Genomic DNA, 25,043 nt, shown 5'->3' on the forward strand with positions numbered 1-25,043 from the left:
GTTGAGCAGGACGGTAAACACTGTTGCAGTCACGCAGCAAAGATCCTGAAATAGGTGCTCCGACGTCTTCATAGACTCGTACCCCAGAAAACCACATCTCCTTGCCCAAGGCTTTTCAGGATGGGTGACCTAGAATCGAAATAGTACAGTTGCACATATTTAAGACATCACTATTTTAAACCCAAGAAGCAGTATACTAATTGTCTACTATACCCATTTTCAAGTCAAGACTAAGGCTAGTTCTATGCATGATTCATTGCTGAGCAAAGTAGTACATACAACATTTGGATGTCAGATAAAACACAATGAATTTCGCATTGGAAATGTGTACGTCCTAATGATATAACTAACTGATCTTAAATAAAAATTTAAGTATCCTAATTCGCCACACAAAGGGGAAAATTAGAATGCTCCACAAAAAGTCGAACATTTTTAGTGCAGTTCTTGAGGTGAAAACGGGTATACACAAACTTTGCTGTCAAGTCACGGCACGGTAGTGGCGCGTAGGGCACACTTCAGGTCTGAAGTTGTGGGCGAAAGTCAACAGAAATCCCTATGCGGTACAAGTATTGCTGTGTTTGTTTGGAAGAAACCAAACAAAAACCCGCCTTCTCGTAAAAACGCCATGACCGGGGCTGTACCAGAAGAGTTGGAAAAGTTTTGAAGGTCAGTTTTTGTGTTTTCTGCCTGCATGGTTCGTCAGAGATGGTGAAAAAGGAAAACCAGACGCCGTCGGACCACGATTGCTTGCGCAGCAAGCACTCTGGTATGAATTCACGGATACTTGTGGTCGTCAGCATTATTTGCTTTGTTAAAACACGAACGCAGGAAGACCACAAAGTTGCGCAGACCACCTGTGGATTACGTTCAGTGAGTCTGCTCGTTCAAAAGGCCGCCTGATCTTTCGAACTGTCTGCTCTTTCAAACTTTCTGCTTGCTGTCGTCTGCTCGTTCAAACGACAGCGTCCCGTAGACCGTACATTGACCCGGAAATTGCAGTAAGCAAGTGCAGGCCTCAAAAGGCTTAAGTTTGAAGGTTTGTAGCGGTAACTAGGCTCGGTGTGGACATACAAGGAGATGTTGATAATTGTTACCAGTGGCCATCACTGACAATTGTTATGCCCAATTCACTTAGTTAGATTCTGCTTGCGGTTTTCAGTACCGACGTCAACCATATCAGCTACGATTCACATTATTGTAGCCCAAGCGATGTCGTGACTGAAAATAGCAAGCAGAATCTCATGTGAATCAGGCTTTAGTGTCCACGCGGAATGAATTGTGGATGTCAGATTATTCACGCGAGGTTTTGCAGTGTAACAAGCCCCGTTAATTTCACAGAGGCCGCTAAAGTAGTCGGACATTGCCAGGAAGACGTAAAATCAACAATTCCAACTCGAAAACGAGCATGCGGACTCACACCGACGCTGACAACATCACATTCCAATGGTTTGTTTATGGGCAATAGCGAGCTTCATGCCCGCACTCCATCGTGCATGCGCAGCACCGTTGGCGTCCGCTAGGGGTGCTCTGGTTTGTTTATAAACATGAGTTGGTCTATATGCGATTCCTGTAATGGCCCTTTTCCACATACTGACGGCACCAGGCGGTGGCTGCACGAACTAAAAACCGAGGAAGTGACCTGCACTACCAATTGATAATGGGAGCTACGCTATCAGTTTCTTCGCTATCCGAGCTGCGGCACGTGCGCAATGGCACGCGAGCCACACGAGCAGTACGAAGGTATGCACCTAGGGACTTTCATACCTCCTGGTCAGCTTCGTAGGGACAACCAAGCATCTCGGTGCTTGGGAAATTTAGAAAAAGGTACATTGGGACGCTGTCTGCTTTTGTGTGCTATCAATACCTTGCCGATTGAGTCAAAGCAATCCAAGTTCCAAAGACGTTGCCATGCCGACAATTATTGCATTCATTTAGGCTTAGGAATGGCCAGAATCGAGACTATCTAAAAAATGCGGCGAGGTCATTGCTCATGCTTTGTGATTTAAGTGAGGTAAGGCAAAGCGAAAGCCTCCTGCACCATTCATTGCTGACTAACTCGCCCAATATTGCAGCTACAACGACATATCAGTTTTAAAGCGAGTTGCACTCACTCACCGGGGCACCGCCATGTTTCCCCGCATCCTTACCGAGCCAGTCACACGATTTCAAAATCCCTCTCCTAGGTACAGCGGCTAACTTTAGCCGCTGTTATTGCTTAGTGAAAAAGGGCCCAGAAGCATTAAGGCTGAACTCCATGGAACAAATTATGCGACGAATAACTGGCGAACGCCGCTCGACGGCACGCTCGTTTTGTGCGCGACGTAGCAGCCACTGTGTTGATTCCACGCGCAGAGGAAAAGCCGCCAGGCGAAATTCGTCGTTTATTCGCAGCATATTCGTCCCGTGGAGTTCAAAGGCTGTAGTGGCCACAGATGCAGAGCGTGACATGCGCTGAGCACTCGGCATAAAAGAGGATGTTCTCGGGCGCGCAACATTCGCGCGCCTGGAGACAGATGCACGCCAGTAGAACGCACGAACCAGTCGCTTCTCCTTGTCTCGGCTCATTTCTTCGGAGTACACGCTTATTGTTCCTTCCCCACAAGACCTTAAAACCTCATTCACACAGCCGTTCTTTACCCCGTCCCGGTGATAGAACTGGGCGGCGTTCCCGCCCGAGGAGAGGGTTTTCGGACCGAAATCGTGCCGCCGGAGCCAAACGACGGTGTTCTACGTCCCCAGCGCCGATAAGAGACGCCGGCGCCTTGCCCCATTGAGGGATGGCCAATCACATACGAAACTTTCGCTCAATCTGGCGGATTTTCAAAAGTTGGGCGACCATGGGCAGAACTTCGGGAGGGAGGACTGACCGTACCCTATAGGAAGAGACGCTGAAAACGTGACAAGCTGGTGACTTTGGTGAACCACAGGTTGCACAGCTGACAACTACGGTAATTAGAGCTAGAGCTGCCATTCTAGGTACTTTTTCCCTATGGAGTTGTTGACTGGTCGCGCGACAAACGCGCCTTTAAAGAGGGGCATCCGTGGCGTCCACCCAAACGTTGTGTTTTTCTTTCCGTCCACTTTCTTCAATTATTTAACACAATTAGATATATTAGCTCCAGTTACGCGCTCTACTCGCTGATCCACGGCCTCCTTCCAAATTTCTCGATTACTCGTGCCAACTTCCGCCGTTTGGCGTCGGGCGCTCGCGCGTGTGCAGAACGCTTCTCGGAAATGGTCCAATTGCTTTTGGCATACATCAGTTCTTTACTCTCCTCGAATGATGTTGAGGGGCATGGCAACCATTTTCTGTTCTCCACAATAATTTACTAGTCCTTAGCCGTTCGAAACTCAATTAACATCATCTGTCAAATGTTTCATCTTTAAGAATTCTGTTTAATGAATTTAATGACCAAACGTCTGTGGCGTGCCTTTAAGGATACACAAAAAAACTACCTTGTCTGCTTGGGGGATGTGAGTCACCTGTGTCGATCCAAGAGCTCCGTCAGTGGCAGAGAGCATGAGCTGCAAAGGTCCCTTGCTGTTTGCAGCGTCTGTCTGTGTTTCCTGCGAAATACAAAGAAAACAAAAAAACGGATAAACTGTTTGGGCATATATCAGAACCCGTGCGGTTGTAACTTTGTAAAGCAGCTTACCATTTCGGCAGTCAACGGAAGCGGCTGCACATCCCATGCCACGTCTGCCAAAAGCTGCAAGTCTTGCTCCAAGTCCGAGTCCGGTGAGCCCTCGCTTTCCGGCAGCTCCGACGCCTCCGGCGAAGACGGTTCGAGCGGAGGCGGTGGGGTCAAGTTACAGGCAGCGGAGCGACTCCGATTCGCCCACCTGTAGTAAACAATCAGAAAAGAATGCGTGCAAGTCAGAGCGAAATTCGGACTACAATTATATGCTTCATCTTACCTTTCGTGCCTTCCGCCGCTTACACGCCTCTTTTTGTATGTATCGGGGAACAAAGTTGGCAGGTAGGCTGGGTTGGCCTCAATCTCGCTTTTCGTGTTATTGACGAAATGTTGGCTGCAAATTCGCGTAGACTTTGTTGGCACCAAAGGAGAGCCATCAGAGCTATTAAAGAAAAAGAAAACGAGGCAATTTAGTGTATTTAAGCTATTTAATCACGCGTAGAGGCAGAAAACAATCACTCACCCCGTCCTCCGCACAGCCCTAACCCAAGCATCTCGGCGATCTGTCTCGTACCACTTCCCGGGAAACGAATAAAACTTCACAAGAGGAACTTTTCCCTTGGTGTTGGCCTCGCTGTTGTGGCAGTTCACCACGCAACAATACCTGCTGTTTCTTCTACTCTTCGACGCTATATTCTCCATCGCGTGAAGCGTACAAAACATGCACGCCTCCAGGACCGTCTGCTTCGCTACTTCTAAATAAAACGGCCACCCCTCCCCAGGGGAGGATGTGGCGCTGCGTATGCGCGGCGAAACTTCAGCCGAACAGGCCTATGCGAGTCGCCAAACGTGTAGAGCCGTCCGACATATGTTTAGACAGCTGGCAATCAGTCTACATTGAAATGTCACCTTCTAGCACCGCTTTAGGCAAGAATCTCGCCAGCGAAATATGACTGTTCACTTCGTATCTTTGGCATGCACCACATGGTAGTAATTAGCCAAATGCGTGCCACTGGGGCACCCATCGATATAAAATAGATGAAAATGGGCTTCCTGCCTCCGCAGTAGAACCTTTCACTGAAGGAAGCACAGGGCTTCCCCGTGCTGGATTATTGATTCTCTGTTTGTTGTCCGAAGCTGACAAAAACGTTTCTTTCATAGTTTGTTAACACACCATTTCGCGGGGGTTTCTTGATTACGTGTTCATTATCCTGCACAACATTGGCCTGAGGCAAGCTAGGGTGAAGAGCAAACATTGTGCATTTAGATTTCATATATGTACCCTATATGTTCCGCTAAACAAGCTGATATTACAAACCTTTCTGAATAGCTTTCATACAAACCATAAAGAAATTGTACTGCTTTAGTGGCAAGCGGTCAGAATAAGCGCTCTCCTTTGGTGTTTCCACGACTGCCGTGGACGACACCGAACAGAAACGGATGGAGGAACACTTTTCTGGCATTGAACTGCAACACCTGTGCTTCGTGAATGCGCACGTCTACGCCTGAAAAATTTAAAAAGCAGCACAACATGATCTAGCACAGCACGGGAGCAACAAGCTCCACGGCACGTCTTTGGTGCGCCGCACAACCAACGCGAGCCTCTGACAATTTGGACGAATCGGCACCACGACTGCACGCTGTTAAGTACTACTTACCCGATTTCCACAACTAAACAGTGCATCCAAATACATCGCACACGCTTCATTGCAGACCTCGAACACACCGATGCTCAAGGAAAGTATTCTAGCAATATCCGAATTCATCCGAGGTCCCAGCAACACGGGGCCAATTTTATCTTTTTGGTGGCAATATTGCCGTCAGTCCAGAACGAAATTCGTACTAAAAGTTTCGTTTCTCCATATTTCCACGTTACACCTACGTGAGAGACCACGCTGGACTCTACAATCGCTTTTGACTGGCTTCATATCACGGCTCTCGTTTTTGACATCAACTTGCTCGGATCAACGACAACAAACAACGTATCTGGCAAGCGCAGATCCAGCTTCAGCCAGCTTTGTCTGGGCGCTGCCATCTTACCTGTAACGTCACGTACTTTGTTAGGCCAGGTGACAAGTATAGTCACTTCTGCGTTCAATGGCGACGGCTTGGTGTGGTCACTTCCGTTAAAAAAACCGGGATTCCGGTTTATCGCTCTAAGGAGCTCTATCTAGAAGTCACCCTTACAAGCATCAAATAAGCTAGTATCGGCACCCCATTCCCCGACTGTCTTGTGGGCGCCACCAGTTTGCGGCCTGGTGCACAGCGAGCGCGAATTGCGATAGTTATTGTTAGAAATGCGACTTTCTGAACTTGAGATACGGTGTCGAGGAGCCGAGGCAGCATCATCTTACTCTCTCCAAAACTGTTTTAAGTCTGCGTGGCAAAACAAAAATGCCTTTTGTAATGGCATACAAAGCTTCGCTTCAAATAAGTGAAGAAACAGTTATCTTAAAGGAGCCCTGCAAGAACGTTTTTACTGTCTTTTTTTTTTATTTGCACTGAACCTGAGCGCATTGAACGTAGTAACTTAAAGGGGTCATGAAACGCTTTTCCAACTTTTTCCTCTTTAGCTTTCCTCCTCAACTCATAAACCGCGCATTCCACCAAACAGTTCAAGAAGACGAAAAGAAGGGAGGCTCCTCTCGCTCGGAATCTGGATTGCGTACCCGGACAGAGCCATTGTCCCCGTAGAAGATTAGCCCGGCCGTCCCTGAAAATTCAGACAAAAGTCGCTTTCCCAACCCGTTTACGCCGAAGCTGACAGTGCTGTGGAAGCTACGTGCTCGTTGAGCCAGCCACACTTGCCGCGTAAGCGTGGCAAATGTGGCTGCAGAGAATGAGGTCAGGTAATGAAGGGGAGGCGGCTGATTGGTCCGGCAACCGCGTAGCTTCCACCACAATGTCAGCTTAGGAGTGAAGGGAATAAGTGAGGTCCGGTCTCGTGTGACGTCAGTTTGGACCCGATGACTTGCTTTTGGGACCGCGGATGTGTCACAGTGAAAAGGCAGAGAGTTTACGAAGGGGAGGAGGTACGAAATAGTCCGCTGTGTTTTCCAATTTTCGCACTGAAAGTCAGGCTTCTGACTTTCTACCTTTTTTCTTTTGGCCTACTGAACGATCTGCTATTAGTAAAATCCCAATCTAAAATTATTTATCACAACCCAAAAATCGTTTCATGGGCCCTTTAATGAAAGTCTTCTTTCTCAAAGTTCACTTTATTTTAAAAGTTATAGGCAAATCAAAATTGCAAAAACAAGCAAAAAATAACCTCCTTCATAGTGTCTTTGGTGGCTTGAGTGGCCGTGAACTAGAGAAGTACTGAGCTCAGCGAGCGCTCACGGCTGCCACACTCCGTGTCGGCGGCTCAAGCGGGCGCCACTAAAGCATGTTCTGAATAGGCTGTATGAAGCGGGCGGCCAGGGCGACTCGCACCGCACTTGCTGCGCGATTAAACACTAATTCAGCATGACGCTTATTTGCTATAAAAGACAGCAAACACAGGGTAAACATCACTTCAGAACTGGAGCCACTTCGCGCTGCCATATCACCAAAAGGCCAAACCGCAAGCCAAACCTGCTCGCCGAAGGCCTTCGAAACGCTCGGAACCGGTCGGATACTGGAGCCCGTATACGACCGCAGCGCCGCCTTTCTACGCTCGCTTTCGTCCAACGTTACTAAAACACTCAGTTGGGAAACTCCCATAGAGATAGCTTTGAAAAAGTGGCCCCAATCTGTCTCCGAGCACCGAGCTAATGACGAACACAACGCCACCATTTCTCCCGCAGCGGCCACTCGAGGAACTGCACGTTACCGCTATTTTGGCTTTAAGAACAGATACAGCGAAGAGGTTACAGGGGTGACACCCCCGTCTCCCCGGTGGACGCGCCGCGTCGAATTATCGAAGTTAAAATGCACCTAGGTCGGGACGCGCTACCTGAAAGCCCCGCTGAGGCATGGTTGTATAAAAACAATATTAATTGTGCCGCAAAACCCTGCAGTCTAAAGATTTTAAAAACATAACGCGCCCCTCTTTTTGTACTAAACTCCAATAAATTTCATACAAAAAGAGTCTTTTTCGTTTGTTTTTACGCAAAAACAGGCTTTCAAAAAGCTCAAGCTGACCACAGTACAGACAAACGATAAAGAGTGGCGCTGTTGTCGCATTTAGCTCGGTCTCGGTGGACGCCAGCGGCCCAGGTTTCGACGGCGAGTTTCCCAACTGAGTGTTTTAGTAACGTTGCTTTCGCCGGTGCCTGATCCCACCACACCTTTCTAGTATGCGCCGCCTTTTCCACCACTTGGTGGCGGGTATGTCGACGGGTCATTTCTTGTTTCTGTACTTTATAAACTATATTTGTTTCTTTTCTGATCAAAAATACTGAACAAAAACTATCTTTATAAATAAGTAAAACGGTTTGCGCCACTTATATTTTATATTTCGACTAAAAAGAAACTTTTAGCGGTTCTGACCAGTAGTAAGCCCAGGACCAAAGATTTCACATATCGCGCGCTTTCGGCACCGCGGGTCGCCCCCGTCGGCGGAGGAGGTTTCCGCGTCTTCCGGTTAAAATATTACCCACTGATATTTAGTTACTCTCTCCGTGCCCTCTGGGTTGCCCGAACCCCAAGAGATGAGGAAACCGCAAAAAAGGTAGACGCTTATATATGATTGCATGGCCCCTTTAAAGGGGCCCTGCAATCATATTTAAGCGTCTACCTTATATTACGTTTTCCATGTCTCTAGGGATTCGGGCAAGCCAGCGGGCACGGAGAGAGTAACTAAATATCAGTGCCTCATATTTTAACCGGACGACGCGGAAACCTCCTCCACCGACGGGGGCGACCCGCTGTACCGAAAGCGCGCGATATGTGAAATCTTTGGTCGTGGGCTTACTACTGGTCAGAACCGCTAAAAGTTTCTTTTTAGTCGAAATACAAAATATAAGTGGTGCGAACCGTTTCAATATTTTATAAAAGTAGTTTCTGTTCAGTATTTTAGATAAAAAAATAAACAAATGCAGTTTATAAAGTACGGAAACAAGAAATGACCCGTCGACATACCCGCCACCAAGCGGCGGAAAAGGCGGCACATACTAGAAAGGAGTAGTGGGATCAGGAGCCGACGCAGAAAGATCCCGGATGTACGCGGCGGCGCTGCGGTCGTAGGGACTGAAAGATCCGACTGGCTCCGAGCGTTCCGAAGGCCTTCGGCGAGCAGCTTTGTCTGGCGGTTTGGCCGTTTCGCGGTATGGCAGCGCGAAGTGGCTCCCATTCTGAACTGATCTTTACCCCATGTTTGCTGTTGTAGTGGCCAATGAAGTGTCATGCCGAATTAGTGTTTAATCGCGGAGAAAATGCAATAAGAGCCGCCCTGGCTGTCCGCTGCATACAGCCGATCCAGAACATGCTTTAGTTTCGTCCTCTCGCGCCGTCGACACGGAGTGCGGAAGCCATGAGCGCTCGCTAAGTTCACTACCCCTCCTCTAGTTCATGGCCACTCAAGCAACCAAAAATGTCATGAAAGAGGTTAGTTTTTGGTTGTTTTTGTAATTTTAATTTGCCTATAACTTTTGAAATAAAGCGAAATTCGAGAAAAGAAGTTTTATTAAGTTACTACGTTCAGTGCGCTCAGGTTTGTTGCAAATTAAAAATTAGTAAAAAAGTAATTGCAGGCACCTGTTAAAGAACAACGTGGCTGAAGTGGAATTAATCTGAAGCGCAGGTTATTCACTGACACTAGCTATATTCCCACATGGTGCTTGAATTGTATACTCATTTCAGAAAGTCGGATCCATAGCTAGATTCCAACCGTGAGAAATCCTAAACACCCCCTATTGGAAAAACCAGCATGAAAATCAAACTGGCCGAGCTGGTTACTAAGCTGGTCAATCTGGTCAATGTCGTATTCAAACTGGTTTGACTCGCAATCAAGCTGGTTTAAGCTGGCAAGCTAGAATTTAAGCTGGTCAGTCTGGTTGAAGCAAAAACCATCATGGTCTCACTAGAATCTGGTTTTAGATTCAATCTGGTGTAGCTGGGAGCCAGTCTAGTCTTAACTGGTCAAACTGGTTTTCCATGGAGCCAATGTGGCCAAGCTGGGAGACAAGCTGGTTATGCTGGGAGACAAGCTGGTGAATCTGGTCGGACTAATGATCGTGGTGGTCAAGCTGGTCATGCTGGGAGCGCGCACGCGAAGGTCGGCTAGAGATAGCCGAACTGATATTGCTGGGAGCGCGCGCGCCAAGGTCGGCTTAGGCTGGAACGAGGCCACGTCCTGTTCTTTGTCCTCTCGTTTTCGGTAGACGACCGGGCGCGTCAGGCGCGCTGCAAGCTACCTTTGTGCGCGAAAAAAGATAGAGCGAGAGAGAGTGGCAGGAACGGAGAATTTGCGACGCGTTTGGCTATCTTGGACAGATTTTCGAAGGGGCGGTTGTGTGCGCGTTGTTTGGAGACTAGTTGAATGACGGTGCAAGCGAAGCGGGTTTTGAGGAGACAGCGAGCGGCAGTCCGTTCAGTGCGGGAAGATGTCGGACGTCCCGACTGAGGCGTTGCTTCGTGTCTTCGAACGTGTGTGTGCTCAAGAATGACGACGGTGCCGAGGAGTATCGCCAATGTCATCCAAGCCACACGGATATCCTCGCCTCAGCCGACCACGCAAGTTGCCGCTTCGCTCCCATCACTGGCGGGACCCAGGTTCGCTTCTCTCATCCGTGTAGTATTTTCGTTTGCTATTGCCTGTTTTTGGCGTATATCTAGCATTTTTCATGTTGAAAGATAAGAAATCTCGTTTTATTAATATTGTAGGCTTTGCACCAAGAACCACTGTCTGTGCGTCGGTTAGTACTGTGTCAGCGCGGAGGATGTGTAGCATCTGAGTTCATGTGAGGCGGCCGCAAGTACTAAAATAATAAATTGGATGCCGAGTTGGCTTTTCTGAAGAGCTTGGCTTGTTTATCTTGTGTATTAATTTAAACAAGTGAAACTGGTTGGGAAGTTCACCAGCATGACCAGTTTAACCAGCATGACCAGCGTGCCAAACTGGGCATGCATGGGGCAATAATTCAGCTTGAAGCTGGGACCAGATCAACCAGCATGATCAGCATGCCAAACTGGGCATGCTGGGGCAATAACCCAGCTTGAAGCTGGGACCAGATCAACCAGCATGACCAGCATGCCAAGGTGGTCATGCTGGGGCAATAACCCAGCTTGAAGCTGGGACCAGCTTAATCTGGTTTTTTCAATAGGGGGGCCCCTTGGCGGTTGCAGAGTTTCCCCTGCGCCGCTCACCTGGTCCCCCGTACAACCAATTTTCAAACATTAAGGGCGCATTACGAGCAAATTCTTAAACAAAAGGTATCACGCACAGTTTCCAAGACTGGTCAATGTAAACTTTTAGCTTATTGTTCTTGGAACTGCAATATGCAACCCAATGCGCTCCTCAAAACCTCATTCACCGTGGCGGCGCGAGCTATCAGACGCTCAGAAAATCCTTTGCAGGTGTCCCTTAAGCATCGTTGGCGGTCGTGATTTCTTGGACTCGATGTGTGTGATTGGATTTGAGCCTTTGCTGGACGCTGACGCATTACTCTTTATATGTACGAGCTAAGCAGAAATAAAAACGCCAAAGCAACCCTCGTGCGCAATATATGCACGTATGGACATTGTCGGATCCTGATAATCGGCGTTGCAGCTACTAGACGGCGCCCACTTTTGAAGAGGCTCTACTATCGTAGCGATAGAAATGTGCTTCCGCTTGAACCCTTTAATTTTAGACCACTGTCCCCTTGGAGTTGTTTCTCTTGGATGGAACATGTCTGGGGGGGCTTAATGGGACGATGTCGCCAACGTGGCGCACGTCCTCTTCATCGGGAAGAAGGTTGGCCGCTAAATCGTCCTTTGCGGAGAGTCGACGATGGCTTTTCCCTCTCTGAGACCGATTCGTGCGCTTTCGGGGGGGCGCTTCCGTCGGATGTCCTCCGGGAATCGGCACCGAGGCTGAGCACCCGTTCTTCTGAGCTGGAGCAGATCCGTGTACGGGTAGCACTCTGAGATCATCATCTTCGAAGTCCGAAAGAGGCTGGTGATCGTCCGATGAGGAATCTGCGGAAAACCGTCAGGAGATCTGGAAACGCAGCTTTTACGTTGAGAGGCAGCTTGATACTTTAGTTTAGACCCATGTTACGGATGAAAAAAAAAAGCGCGAAATGCCGCCTACCTTTTACCAAAAAAACAACAACAACAAAAAACAAACATGCTTTTTGTGTAGGGCTTGTCAAATTATGAGGCGCTGGAGAAAACCAGCCGTCTGCGTTAAGTCCTTATTTTGAACTCTTTTTGTTCGCGTTCCGCCCACTGAAAAGCATGCGGGAAGAGCCTCAGCACGCACTTCGTATTGCTGTGCCGCAGTGTTCTTCCGCAGCATAAAGGCCGTCTGCTTTCATCGCCGTCACTATGGCAACGAACGCCGAATGACCTCTTCGGACGGCGCGTGTCTCACTGGCCGTGTTCTAAAATTCACTCGTTCTTACTCCAGGGTAAGGGTTTTGTATCTTGGCGTTCTAAAACCAACCCGCGTCCAGCGCTTTTCAATATGTGTTGTCACGTGACACGACCCACCAGCGTAACTCGTGTCCGTTTGGGTAAGATTTGAAACACAGCCACTAAAAAGCGTGTTAACACCCCTCCCCCCCCCCCCCCCCCCCCTTCCCCTGGACCTGCGTTCACGCCGCTTCGCGGCGGCAGTCTGCGGCTGCTCATTACAAACTAGACTATTTTCAAGAATACGGGCAAGTTTTGGAGACCTTCTCGGACAAACTAGACCCTACTAAGTTTAATTTTCTTCTCGGCGATTTCAGCGTGCCTGGTGACTGGTGGAGCAGCGATTCCTTAGCCACCAGCTTTCAGAAAAACAAACAACTTTTTTTTAAATTACATTGATCTATATTGCGGTAAAGTTTCTCTAAACAAATTTGGTAATGCTTTAGACGTTTTTTCACTAATCTTGAAACTTATATTGTAGCTGGTGTCAGTAGTCCAGTCGTTCCAGTTGATGTGTGGCATGTCTCATCTTCTCTTAACCTTAAAGTGCAAGTCGTACGCATTTCTCCGCGGCACAGCGCTGGCCGTCCCGGCGGCCGAGGCTCGCGTGTTATTATTAAAAAATTGGGCGACTGTTACATACACAGGGAGCGGTGGAAATGAAATTTCAGTTGATAGACATCGCTGTAGTCAGTCTCGTCCTTGCTCTGTCCTTGTTTTGTCGCGCTGTTTCAAACTACGATGATTTGGAAAATGCTCGGAAGCGCCACCATCGACAGCGTACGCGTTACGTCATATAGTGAAGCGCTGCCCGCTCCGACCTCTAATGCGACCGCAGCATCTCGGCCGCGTCTCTACATTATTGCGACAGTTTGTCTTCATATCGCTCCTGAGTAACCGCTCATTCACACTGAAAGCGGATCCGCGTTCGCAAAGCGGTTGCGAATGCGGTTGTATAAAGATACAGTACAATTGCACGCGCACTCGGTGACATCAAGTGCGCGTGCAATTGTACTGGATATTTATACAACCGCGTTCGCAACCGCTTTGCGAACGCGGATCCGCTTCCAGTGTGAATGAGCGGTAAAGGTTCGGCACCTTGACGTTCAAAGAACGTATTCATGTCCAGCGTCGCTCTGTGTGTGCTCTCATGTGATTCGACTCGCAGGAGCTGCTCGGAGCTCGGGTTAAGTCGCGTCACTCGCAGCCGAAAGCGACAACGACGTTTGCAGCTGCGTCGGAATATGCCTTTACGAAGTGCTTGTCTCTTCGACGGTTGGGAAATCACTACGAGACGACATTCAACACTGCTCAATCTTCCTGAGAAGTATCTTTTGCTCCTCTAAAGGGCTGTCCAAACAGAGTACAGCAAGATGGCGCACCGTGATACAGCACCCGCAGAAGCCAAAAACCGGCCCACACTCGTTCGTTTTTTTTTGTTTTTTTTTTGCTTCTGTTTTGTGTTGATCACGTGGGTCCTGCAGGCCGCCACTTTCACGCACTGTTGGCTATCAGACAAGGCTAACCGTTGTTGTTCAAGTCTGAAGATCCCAAAAACGGGAAAGAGAAGGATATGAGGACGAAGAGGCGAAACGTCTTCGGCCTTCCTCCCGTGACGACGGTGGCAGCAAGCCGCGACAAAACAGATAGAGAGGCACATCATTGGCAGGTCCTGTGTGACGTCATAAAAACGCCCAGGAGGCGAAGAGGAATGCCGTGCTCTTTGCGTGGTTGATGTCTAAACTAAAAAGGGACGGGCATACAGCAACTTTTCAGGTGCTGCATCGCCGAACACCATCTGCCGTGTTCTGTTTGGCCACCCCTTTATTAGATTGCCCTGCGCTCGCTAGCGGATCGGTTACACGTACTGGGATCGATATGGTCGCGGTTGTTTTCGCCAGCGCATCGGTGGGGGGGGGGGGGGGGGGGGGGAGGGGATTGATGTTGTCAATTTTCAGCTCCTGTCTAAACAAAGTTAGCGCCGAGTTTGGTTTTGAGCGTTTTGAATTGCGCTCAAATCATATAAGGTGAATATTTATTAGAAACTATAGGTCGGTTGCCACGCAATATGTCTACGCAAAATGCTTGCTATATTCCGTTCACCCCTAAGTTGACACTGGGGTGGAAGCTACGACCTCGTTGAACGAATCATACGCCTCTCTTTTGCCACGTGATCTCGCTCTCGCCAATAACCACGCGCAGAGAGCCGGGTAAGGTGGTGAAAGGTAGGCGGCTGATTGTGCGCCACTACATTCTCAGCGTATGGTTGAAAGAAGTATAAAAGCTGCACCATGGCACCACCCTCTCGTAGCACTCTTCCGACAGAGTGATCATGACTCATACCCAACGGTGAGTGACGAATCTTTTCGGGGGAATAAAATGCAAAATGGATATTCAAAGTTTGCACAACGCGATAATTATTAACCTTGATATTATATTAATACAGGATATTCTATACATACATTATTCAAGCACATCCTCCATAAAAATACGTGTCGTCGATTTCAACAGTCAATAAACATGGAAGGCCATAAAACACCATAAACATCCTGAATAAAATACAACTTCTTTTGTATTTTATAGCTCATTGCACGTACGGGCGTGTTTTAGGATAGATGGCAATATAGATGCTATAAATGATAGTGTCACAGTCTTTCTAAACCCCTATTGCCATGCACAACAGTCTAAGTGTAATGAGGGAAATAAAAATTTCGCAATATTTTATCGGGCACCACCATTTTGGCATTTCCACAGCTAGCGGGAATTCTTTCTCCAACTCTCACATCTTGCTCGTCTCGTTTTTTTTTTAGTTGCGATGACGAGACGTGTTTGTGGCTATCATTCAGTCAGTTTGCACGGGTAACATGTGCAGCTCTCTTGCCACCTACGTCATAAAAACAGAGTTTCATAGCTGATTCATACATCTGCATTTCAGCGCGATCGACTACTATGTAACCGCTCCTAATCGCTTACAAGGGAACACACTGGCACTATCTATCGGGCAGCATGGGAACACTGGCAATCTGCGTATAGTTTACGCATCATTCTTTAACCGTGTGCTTCAAATAATTTTGACAATGTTAAAAGACATATTTTATGTAAATATAGAAGCGTAGATTTGAACTCGTACGCACCATAAAACCCTCAGTCTAGTGAGTCCCGATTCCCACTGGAGCGACAAACAGAAACAGCCGACACGGACAAGCCCCAAAGCAGGTGCAGCGTGCACTCGAAGGCACTTCCGGCAGGCTTGGAGTCTCAGTACGCTTGAAGAAGGCACGAACCGTTGCTAGCGTGTAAAAGCTACCTCCGCGCGCTTGCTGTACATACGTGTGATGATCGCTAGTATCGCCACGGCGAAGAAGACGAAGCGCGCGCTGGGAGCGCGCGCCAGGGGAACGCGAAGAGATATACAAATGGTAGCCTAAGACCGAACGCTGTCGCTTCTTGGCCATCACGGTGGCAGTGGTGGGATGTAGAAGAACTCTGCCGTATTCGGTGAAATGCTCCCGAAAACGATGGTTGCGGTGCTCGGTGCAGGACCGACGTGACAGAAAGCTGAACTCTTTGGGTCTGGGCACACGGGCTCTCTACTTGTCGTTCGAGTTTTCTCTCGCTGAAGTCAACCCGAAATCGGTGTTTTATTAAAAAGTCCAGTCCGAGGACGAACTCATGTAGGATGCTGGGCATAACAATGACAGAATGGCTCACCGAGAGATCTGCAACCTCAATGTTTAAGCTGCATGTTCCCCATACTTCGAAGGCGGCGCCGTTAAGGCCAATGACTCCCTCTCGGTGAGTGAAATCAAGGTCAGGGTTGTCGCGCGAGAGCTCAAGCCACTTGTCGCCTCGTAAAATGGTCGCTGACGACCCGGAGTCGACAAGCATGTTCATGAAAATTCCGCCCACTTTCCCCTTCACTGTTACTTGGGGGTGCGGAAGAATTCCCTGATTTCCACGTTCTACAAATGTAGGGTTGTCACTTCGCAGTGGCGCACGCTGGTCAAAGTTTGCACACGACCTTGCGAGGTGGCTAGTACCGCCACACTGAAAACATCGTGGTCGCCTCCTAGGAGTGGTTCCGCGGGGAAAGCTTTGGCTGTGCTCCTGGCAGTGACTCTGCGACTCGATGAAACTGTTCATTGTGGCGCGAAGGTCCGCCACGCTGCTGGTCAACGCCGCAATGGCATCGCCCGTGGGTCGCGTGGTGGCTTCTGAAGTGTTACCGACGGCGGCGCACAGTATTGGTGTCCCCGTAGTCGCAGACAGATGCCCAGTGGATGTTAGTCTTGAGGCTATCGCAAGAGCTTTCTCAAATGTTGCAGGGTCAGCGGCGAGGACTTTGTCACGCAGCTTGGATTGGAGACCCACAATGAACTGGTCCCGTATCATCGGGTCGCCCACCTGGAGTGACACCTCTGGATAAGCCTGTCCAAAGAGGTCTACGAGGTCGTAGGCATAGACGTCTATGGCTTCCGTGGGTTGATGGCCGCGGGACCGAAACTGTGCCGCAGACACAGCACGCTGGCCCGCCGATGCCAAACGAAGTGTCAACGCCTTCACTATTGCGGGAAAAGTGGCCTTGTCTTGGTCGGGAAGATGCTCGAAGACGCGGAAGGCCCATCCCCGGAGGCGTGTCGGCAGGCACACCAACTTTTTGGCGTCGTCCCAACCGTTGGCTGCCGCGCAAGTGGAGAAGAGCCTTGCCCATGACTCAAAGCTTCCCTCACCGGTGAAGACGTCCGAGAGAACGGGGTGTACAGGTTCGGTGGCCATCCCACCGCTGCCACCAATTGTAACGTGATGGCCAAGAAGCGACAGCGTTCGGTCTTAGGCTACCATTTTTATATATCTTCGCGTTCTCCTGGCGCGCGCTCCCAGAGAACCCACCGCTGTTAGACATCCTCAACAACAAGCTTCACGTTGACGACCAAGTAGAAGAAAACGGTGACCAGGGCACTGACGGAGGCCGGCACAATACGCCACCAGCGAACGGTGTCGAACTCCAGGACGACGATCAACTTCCAGTCGTTCTTTTGCCCCCTGATGACATCACTCCAACAGACTTGCCTGTAGACGTGCCACAGCTGCCTGTGGCACAGGCATAACGTTACATACGTTATGCCTGTGGCTCTCGGCTGTTTCTGTTTTAGGGGCGAAGCTCCTTAGAGTCTGTCCGTCCGGCGTCCGTGCTTACATCGATTGCCATCCCATATGTCTTCTTAAAAAGAGAAAAAAATGTTTGCGCAGTCGACAGGTTTCGAACCTGTGCGGGGAGACCCCAATGAATTTACAGTCCATCGCCTTAACCACTCGGCCACGACTGCGGGACGAGTAGGGGGCTCTGGGATGTGGTAGTAACTCAAGAGCTGGGGATGTCATGGATGAAACGTTGCACGTAGCCGCTCAACGTCTATACAGGAGAGGGCGCTGCGGTCAGTATATGATCGCATTAAACTTTGCACCATCAGCACCATCAGCACTACCTATGAACAAAATCAGTGTCATCAGCACCACCAGAGCTTCGCCCCAATCAATATCATTCACCACGTGGAGATGCGGTCATTTCTTCGCTCTAGTGGGACTCGCGAATCATAAGCAGATCGGGAGCGTTGCGAGTCTGCCTCACAGATGGCACCCGATGTGCCAGTGCATTCCCTTGTCGTGACCGAAAACAGGTGGTTGCGAGGCAGTCGATCAGACTCAACCGCAAATACAAGAACTGGCCTTGAGAAGAAAATCATTAGTTACCCAGTGCTTACACAGTTTAGCCGAAAGTGAATGGAAGCCACCGCGGCACAAGATGATGGATTTTCGTTAGGACTTACCTCCGTCCATGTACACGACCGTCGAAGGGTCGTCCTCAACGGACGACGAGAGGATGTCGTCCTTCGCCCCCGTGCCTTCCGGTTCCTTGGGCTGTCCTTGCTGCGAACGTGCAAAAAACATGACGTTTGTAAAACACGTGCTCCCTAAAAAGGCAATGAACTTTAAAAGAAATGCCTCAGTGCATGCTTGCGGGGATAGAACACGTACGTCAAAAAATATACTTTTCCCGCAAAAAAAAAAAAAAGAAGGAACACTTTTAGTGCCATTTTTACATCGCGAGCTGCATTTGAGCGATTCGGAAAGATGCTTTTTTTTTTATCAAGGTCGAGGTCTTGAAATACATCAGTGTTTAAGAATCGCTCCTAAATTAAGATGTGTCTCGCGGCGTTAATATTGGCAGATACTACTGTCAAACTTCAAAGAGCTGGCACTCGCCACGCGTGTTAGACCAATTCAGTATTGTTCAGTGTCCTGCTGAGCGAGTCAAGGGGCCGCCTACTACAAAGAATGTGGCGCAGTCTCAACGCAAGTCTCAGCTCAAACGGTGAGCACCTCAGCTGAGACAGAGCGCGCCGCGCCGGTTGGGTCACTTGCTGGAACCGAAATCGGAACTGTCTTAATCCAGTCCGTACTCAAGTTCGTTGCCTACAACGGAGTGACCAGTACCTAAATATAAAAGTGGGATGGAAAAAAAACACGAAACCGCGAGGCGGTAAACGAGCCGTCCAACTTGAGCTACCGTCGCCTTCTCTTTTAGAGTCGTCTTTGGCACTGGATGGTATTTCCAATGGTCTACAACGGCTACACCCGACGGCAGACTCATAATTGTTTTATAGACATTGTGCAAACTGTAGTAAAATGCCGCAAAAAAATATTAATGACTCGCAAATTTAAGAGTTTAGAGCCTACCAGTATAATCGTTATTTTTCGTGTCAAGAGTATTACATCGCATCTTGCCGTCATCACTGACGTCTCGAGAATACGCTAAAGGAAGTAGGTTCCTACGCAAACGTCTGCGTTTTTCTTTTCTGTATAGTTTGTTATTAGTTTGTTTTTTCTTGTAGTAAAAATAGTGTCTGGTGGGTATTATTTTGTAGATGTTGGTAATGAACAGCCCGCATTTTTATACAAATGATTTAAAAGACACTGGTCCACCTTGATCTCTCCAAGACGACTTACGTAAACATGATGCCATAACGGTCAAGCTGAGACTGTCGTTGCAGGCCCTCCTCGTCAACCACGTCCCAGGGGTGGAAACGGATAATTAAACGTAAAACGAAGAGCGTCCCCAGTGCATAGTGCCCAGGTCGGCCCTTTTGTTTCGTCTGAGACCGACAGTAGCCCGGCTCCAGGAGTATCTCAAGATTTAAGCCCTGAATTGAGTTAGAATCTTAGTTTCGGTCTTACAACCAGTCTTACTTCGTTTTGAGCAAGTGACTTAGCTCGCTGAGACTGACGCTCGGCTGGGACTGTCTCAGTTCCGGCATATAACGGTTCTAGCAAACGGCTCAAATATTTTTGCGATGTTTCACACTTAATAATTAACACAGATTGATTACCTATCTCTTCAACATTAATTTGTGCGCAACCAACCAACTACAACCATTTAATGGATTTCCGACCACGTGACTGCTTGTTCTGACAGCGAGTTGAGGGGTGAATGACGGTGCTTGTTTTTCTTTAATTTTCTTTTACGACTATGATGGCGTTGCGCGAAAAAACAAGGCGTATTTCATAGGCTATAAACGTTAAAGTAATTCGAAGCCGTATTTGAACTGGGTCGAACACCTCCTAGACAGCTCTTGGGATTGCGGTGTGGGCGATAACGGAATAAACGACTGCATGTCGTTGAACCAATGCGAATTGTGTCCTTGTCTGAGACAAGCACCAGCAAGAAAATTCCACCAGCCTTTAAAGGGACCATGAAATGACCTTTTTACTTTTTCCAGATAACTTTTACATTAAACCGTCAACGTTCACTGAATGCCGAACAGGCATCCGTTTTCGTCTCGGTTTATTAACTTCTACACAAAAAATTATTGAAATATCGACTTTTTCATTCTCTCCAACTGACCGCAAAACAAGCCGTGACGTAGGCCGTTTCCGGAACCGGAAGTTCTCTCGGCAGTAGGAGAATGGGAGTGTTAGCGGCAACGAGTTGGGGTGCGCCGGTAGGTTTTACTGCGCTGATGTCACCGACGTATTTCCTGAATCGGCGCCTCTCATCGCCGCATCGCAGCTGAGCGAAATTCAATGAAATATGTTGCGCTACAGCGACAGCATGGGACTAGTCCCATACGCCGGTATGCCTGTTGGGAAGTGCAGCGAGTCTTCCGGTGAAGACTCCAGAAGTCAACCACCCTGTCATTGTTGGCAGAAGGGCCGGCCCGTGTCAGTCGTTTGCAAAGCGACGTAGATGGCGTTTTTCGCGGCCTCGGAGATGCAACAGCGAGCCGACGTTAAAAAAGATACGTTTGAACTACGAGTGTCAGCAAGAGCCACGTAAATACCTGTTTACACTCGGAGTGGACGCGCGCGCTTGATGGAAGTGCTGTATTCGCGCTGTTTGTAAGCGCTTCGGGACCGTTCTTTTACGATTGCAACTCGATACTGACGCGACACTCGGCAAAGAAAGGTTGGACCGGGGTTGTACGTATACCTCCCACGAACTGTTATAGCTCGACAGTGACGTGCAGTCTGTCAGAATAAAAATGGCATACCAATAACAAAGTGTACATACCGTGTTACGAAGGTAATCCATACGGCGTTTATTTCAGCTCTATATCACACAAAACAAGAAGATAGAATCGACGAGAGTCCCTTTTCGACGAGTGTTCGTCAACACTGCCTCGGAAAACAAGGGGAAGAGATTGACCTCACCTCTTAATCTAGAATTGAGGTCAGTGATCAAACTATAATACGGGAAGGGTCCACAAGGGTCGCGCGTGCATATTCCATTTAGCACGCCAGCCGGTCGTAGGCAGACGGTCTTGCGACGAAGCAACGCAGCGCCAAGTCGGAATGCCTGCTAGGCCTATATTCTGAGCAGCTCGCTTCGTCGGAGTCGGTGGATCCAGCGTTCTTGTTCGTCGTGGTCTGTTTTAAGTACTGTTTTCTTGCTGCTTGAAGTCGGCACGCGCGGGAAGAACACGTAGAAAAATAAACGTTCAGTCAGTCAGAGTTTTGAGAGGAAGGAAAACAAAGAAAATAAATGTTCGTCGGTCGCCGCTACCCAAGTAACTGTCGGCCCTGCCCTACTGCGCACGCGCAGTAGTTGCTTCGTTTACCACACGATAGATGGCGCTTGGCTCTCAGCATTATCAAATTTGGCAATTTTCACCACACATCTCTAATTATGCTACAAAATGTGGATCTGAATATTATTTAACAAAACTTTTAGGAAACATTCGCCGGCTATTTATTGTTTACGATCGCGGTGCTGGTGAGCTAGGCTCTTACCCAATAGGCGACCTGGATTTGGCTGACGTGCTCCGTTTCCGCGGATGCATCGTAGTGAACAGGCGAAGGAAGGAAGGCGCAAAAGAGTCCAGTTTTCTTTTAAAAGTTCTATAGCAAATAAATTTTTTTTGGCTCCCTATTTTTGTGTTTTTGTGTTTCTTTTCACACCTTTTACGACGTGCGGTGGATGAAACTCGATTTTAAAATCAGTTCATGGTCCCTTTAAGAGATCACAGGAGGTCACAACGCACTCGGCACAATCAAAAAGCCAATGAGTGAAGCAGGCTTTTGGGAGCCCTCCAGTACCAACCTGTGGGGAAGTTGGTTTCGTCCGCGGAGTGACTGTCGAGCTTCGTGAGCAGCCTCGGAGCACCTCAGACACCGTCGGCGTGTGCGTCTTCGGTTCCGCCAGGGACAGGTCGGATAGGTGGAAGATCTCTTCCTGGAAATGAAGTGGTATTTAAACAGAAATGGGTTGCAGTGCGTTATCCACTTTGTTTAAGCGAGGAGTTAAAGAGTGCACACACACCACATAGGTGTTATTCACTGAGCGTCCAGTTCAGTTTTAGAATATACCGTTGAACTTTCTTGTAGGCCCGTGCAGGCATGGGGCAGAAAAAATCGATGATGAACAACAAACACAAAAACACGTATTAATTATCATTTCACACTAAGTAAAAAAGTTTTTTGAGGTCATTTTTGGATATACCTTAGTTCTTTGGGTACGCACGCATAACAAAATCGTCATCGCACGATTTTAATTTTATTTATTATAAATCATAATATAATGCTCGGCCCACTCGTAAGAACGTGCACAAAAAGTTGCGAACGCAACGGGAATATTTAAAACGAGTCGCTGTTAGTCGCTTTATTGAGATAATAACTCAGAGAAAGATATTACTGTAGTTTGTTTCAAGTTTAGGATATCGAGACAATTAGCCCTTTTCAGAATTAAGCCTCTCCGCTCGCCATGATCGGTGGTCTTTAGCTCTTCAGCGTTTGTTATCCTAAAATGAAAACAAGGAAGCACTTTGTTGGGGGAGCTTTTCCTGCTATTCTAAACGTGCAATGGACAATCGACAAATTTTTTACCCTCAAACGAGAGCAAAGGGAGGATTCCCTATCTTAAATGGCCCACAGGAACTTTCTTTCTTCAATATGATATAAGAAGGTTTGTAAGTAAAGTATTATTTTCATTTGTAAGATGTGACTGAGGCAAGTTTCTTAAGCGATCTTTTCACGCATCAAATGCGCTACGTAGTTGTACCTACATGGTAAATTACGGCGTCCTAGCGTGCGAAACTGATTTGCGCAATTTCTAGAAAGTTTGTTCGAGCCATGTGACTCACCCCGTAGAAATAGGACCCTCACTGCCGAAAACTGAACGAGCACTTCTAACAGTGTATCAACACGGCGCATGTTAACTGGTCGAGTCTGTTGCTACTCTATGCATACTAAATGTAAATTATTTCCTCAAAACCTGCCCCGAAGACGCCGTTTTTTTATGAAGCAAGATTCACTAAATGATGCCGCTGTGAAAGTGGTGTCAAAATGCATAAAGCAGAAGCAGAAGCGGATATGATTTTCAGTCTGTCAGCGCTACCTATATAAATGTTCGCCAAGTGTAAGCACGATGGGGGAGGAGGATATAATTTTATAGACCACTTTTACTGCAAGGCTATGTTTCTGCGTCCCCGAAAACTTTCACTTGAAGCAAGGACAGATAATTCCTACATAATAGGCCATAAGGTTTGTCAGACGTCAACAGATCATTGTTGACCAGACAGTCGGATTACCTTGAAGTCAACAGAATTGTTAACTCGCATTCACAAACCTCGCCAAATTCAGTGCTCCATGTTATGCCTGAACGATGGTTGCACAGTAAAAAACTAAATCTCTTTTGTCCTAGTTTGATCACTTTTAGCCCTGCTGGGTTGACTCGCTCATGTCCCGAAGAGGAGCGAAATGTCGGATGTCTTCCTGGCGAGATTTCGATTAACTTCAGGAGCTAAAAGATACAGATGCACCTTTGTGACCAAGACTCGTGCACGCTTTTCGGATAGTCCCAAGCTTTTGCACACTGTGCCTTGCTCGGAGCAGATGTTATCTTTGGGGAGCAAATAGGAATTCAGATGACCACCAAATGCTGCTGTTAGTTTTCTTAGGCGAGATATTTATAGAGTTCAGCAATTATGGCAGAAACAAGCTGCGAAAGCCAAGCGAAACCGAAATTGGAAGTTGATTTCAAGGCAAGAGGCGTCTTGCCTTGAAAGACACAAGAAGAGTCAGTACACAAAATATTTCATCAAACTACTGTCACGGCTGCTTTGCTGTGAATGTCTTGTTCTACTATACACGGCCGCTTTCTGATAGGAATGGTGACATAAAGAAATCGCTCGCTCTTTTAATTTTTTTTTAGTTTATTAATCGAAGATTTTGACCGTAAAAAAAAATATGAAGGACGTTTACAACTTCATGTAATGCCAAATTAGAGCGCAGCTCTTGAGAAGGTGGAGGGAAGGGTACAGAGAGGAGGGTTTGCCCCTCCTCCTAACCCTCTCCTCTTCCCTCCTCCCTCCTCCTCCTACATCCTTCTCCTATTTTTCTCTCCTCCTCCTCCCCATCCTCCTCCTCCCCGTCCCTCCTTCCTCCCTCGTAACGTCACTTGCGACCTTCGTGACGTCACTCATGACCCTAGTGACCCTCGTGACGTCACTCGGGAAGGCCTCGTGTAGGTCGTGACCTTCACCGTGAAGATCGTGACCTTTACGAGTGACCTTCATGACGTCACCCACGACCCTCCTTCGGGACGTCATACGTGTGACGTCATTATGGAAACATCTCGTCATGCAACGCGCGGTTACGAGTGACGTTACTCGTGACCCTCATGACGTCACACATGACGTCACGTTTGACGTCATTATGGGAAACGTCCCATAATGCAACGCGCGGTTACGCCGACGACGACGGCGACGCCGCTCAAGCCGGAAACGAGCGTCTAAGAGCTAGGCTCGAAAATTATGAGAACTAAATACCGAAAAAATGTGTATATAAAATCAATAAAAGTGGAACAGGCAATAGAAGAGCATGCATGTTGTACCACTTTTGCCTTATACTCACACCCGTGCTTGTCTCTGATTCTCGGAACAGAATTCAAATTATTTTCTTCCGCGTTTCTAAATTCACATGCAAAAACATCGCGCGGATGAACTTCGTTGCAGCTTGCCGTAAGCACAGCGTCAGCTTAAAATATCGCCTGGCTAGGACATTCCGCCAAACGCAACGAAGGTGCGATAGTAGCGATACACAGTTCCTGCCCTACCATACAAGCCCCGCAAGGCGGAGGGGAGCCGGGGAGTGTCAACTCAATATTTATCCCCGTTCTCCGCGCAGTGCAACGCCAGTGGTGGTGTGCGCCATTATATTAAACGAACAGCTACATTCCATTGCTCACACCCTCCCCCATGTCCTTGTGCTACGGGGCGACCAAAACCAACAAGTGCAAGCAAGGTCGATGCGCTGCATTGGAGAGCACTTGCCGGTCCGTCGGGAAACGAAGGGGTGACCTTGGAGGGC

The 25,043-nt window shown here is 48.2% G+C and overlaps 1 protein-coding gene and 1 non-coding gene across 2 annotated transcripts in view; both read right to left on the reverse strand.

Moving 5' to 3' along the window:
• Positions 1-17,074: 17,074 nt before the first annotated feature.
• Positions 17,075-25,043, reverse strand: part of LOC8040590 (bestrophin-4) — a 115,358-nt gene continuing 107,389 nt past the window's right edge. Inside the window, exons 13-15 of the mRNA XM_042293350.1 lie at positions 18,008-18,107; positions 17,897-17,906; positions 17,075-17,270 (exon numbers count right to left, since the gene is read on the reverse strand). Coding sequence (XP_042149284.1) covers positions 17,075-17,270; positions 17,897-17,906; positions 18,008-18,107 — 306 coding nt within the window. The remainder of the gene's footprint in view (positions 17,271-17,896; positions 17,907-18,007; positions 18,108-25,043) is intronic.
• On the reverse strand, positions 17,425-17,506 carry Trnas-gga. Its single transcript has one exon. It is a non-coding gene; the product is annotated as a tRNA-Tyr (tRNA).

Source organism: Ixodes scapularis, unplaced genomic scaffold, assembly GCF_016920785.2.
Source record: "Ixodes scapularis isolate PalLabHiFi unplaced genomic scaffold, ASM1692078v2 PGA_scaffold4__175_contigs__length_147842914, whole genome shotgun sequence".
In the NCBI taxonomy this organism is placed as follows: Eukaryota; Metazoa; Arthropoda; class Arachnida; order Ixodida; family Ixodidae; genus Ixodes; species Ixodes scapularis.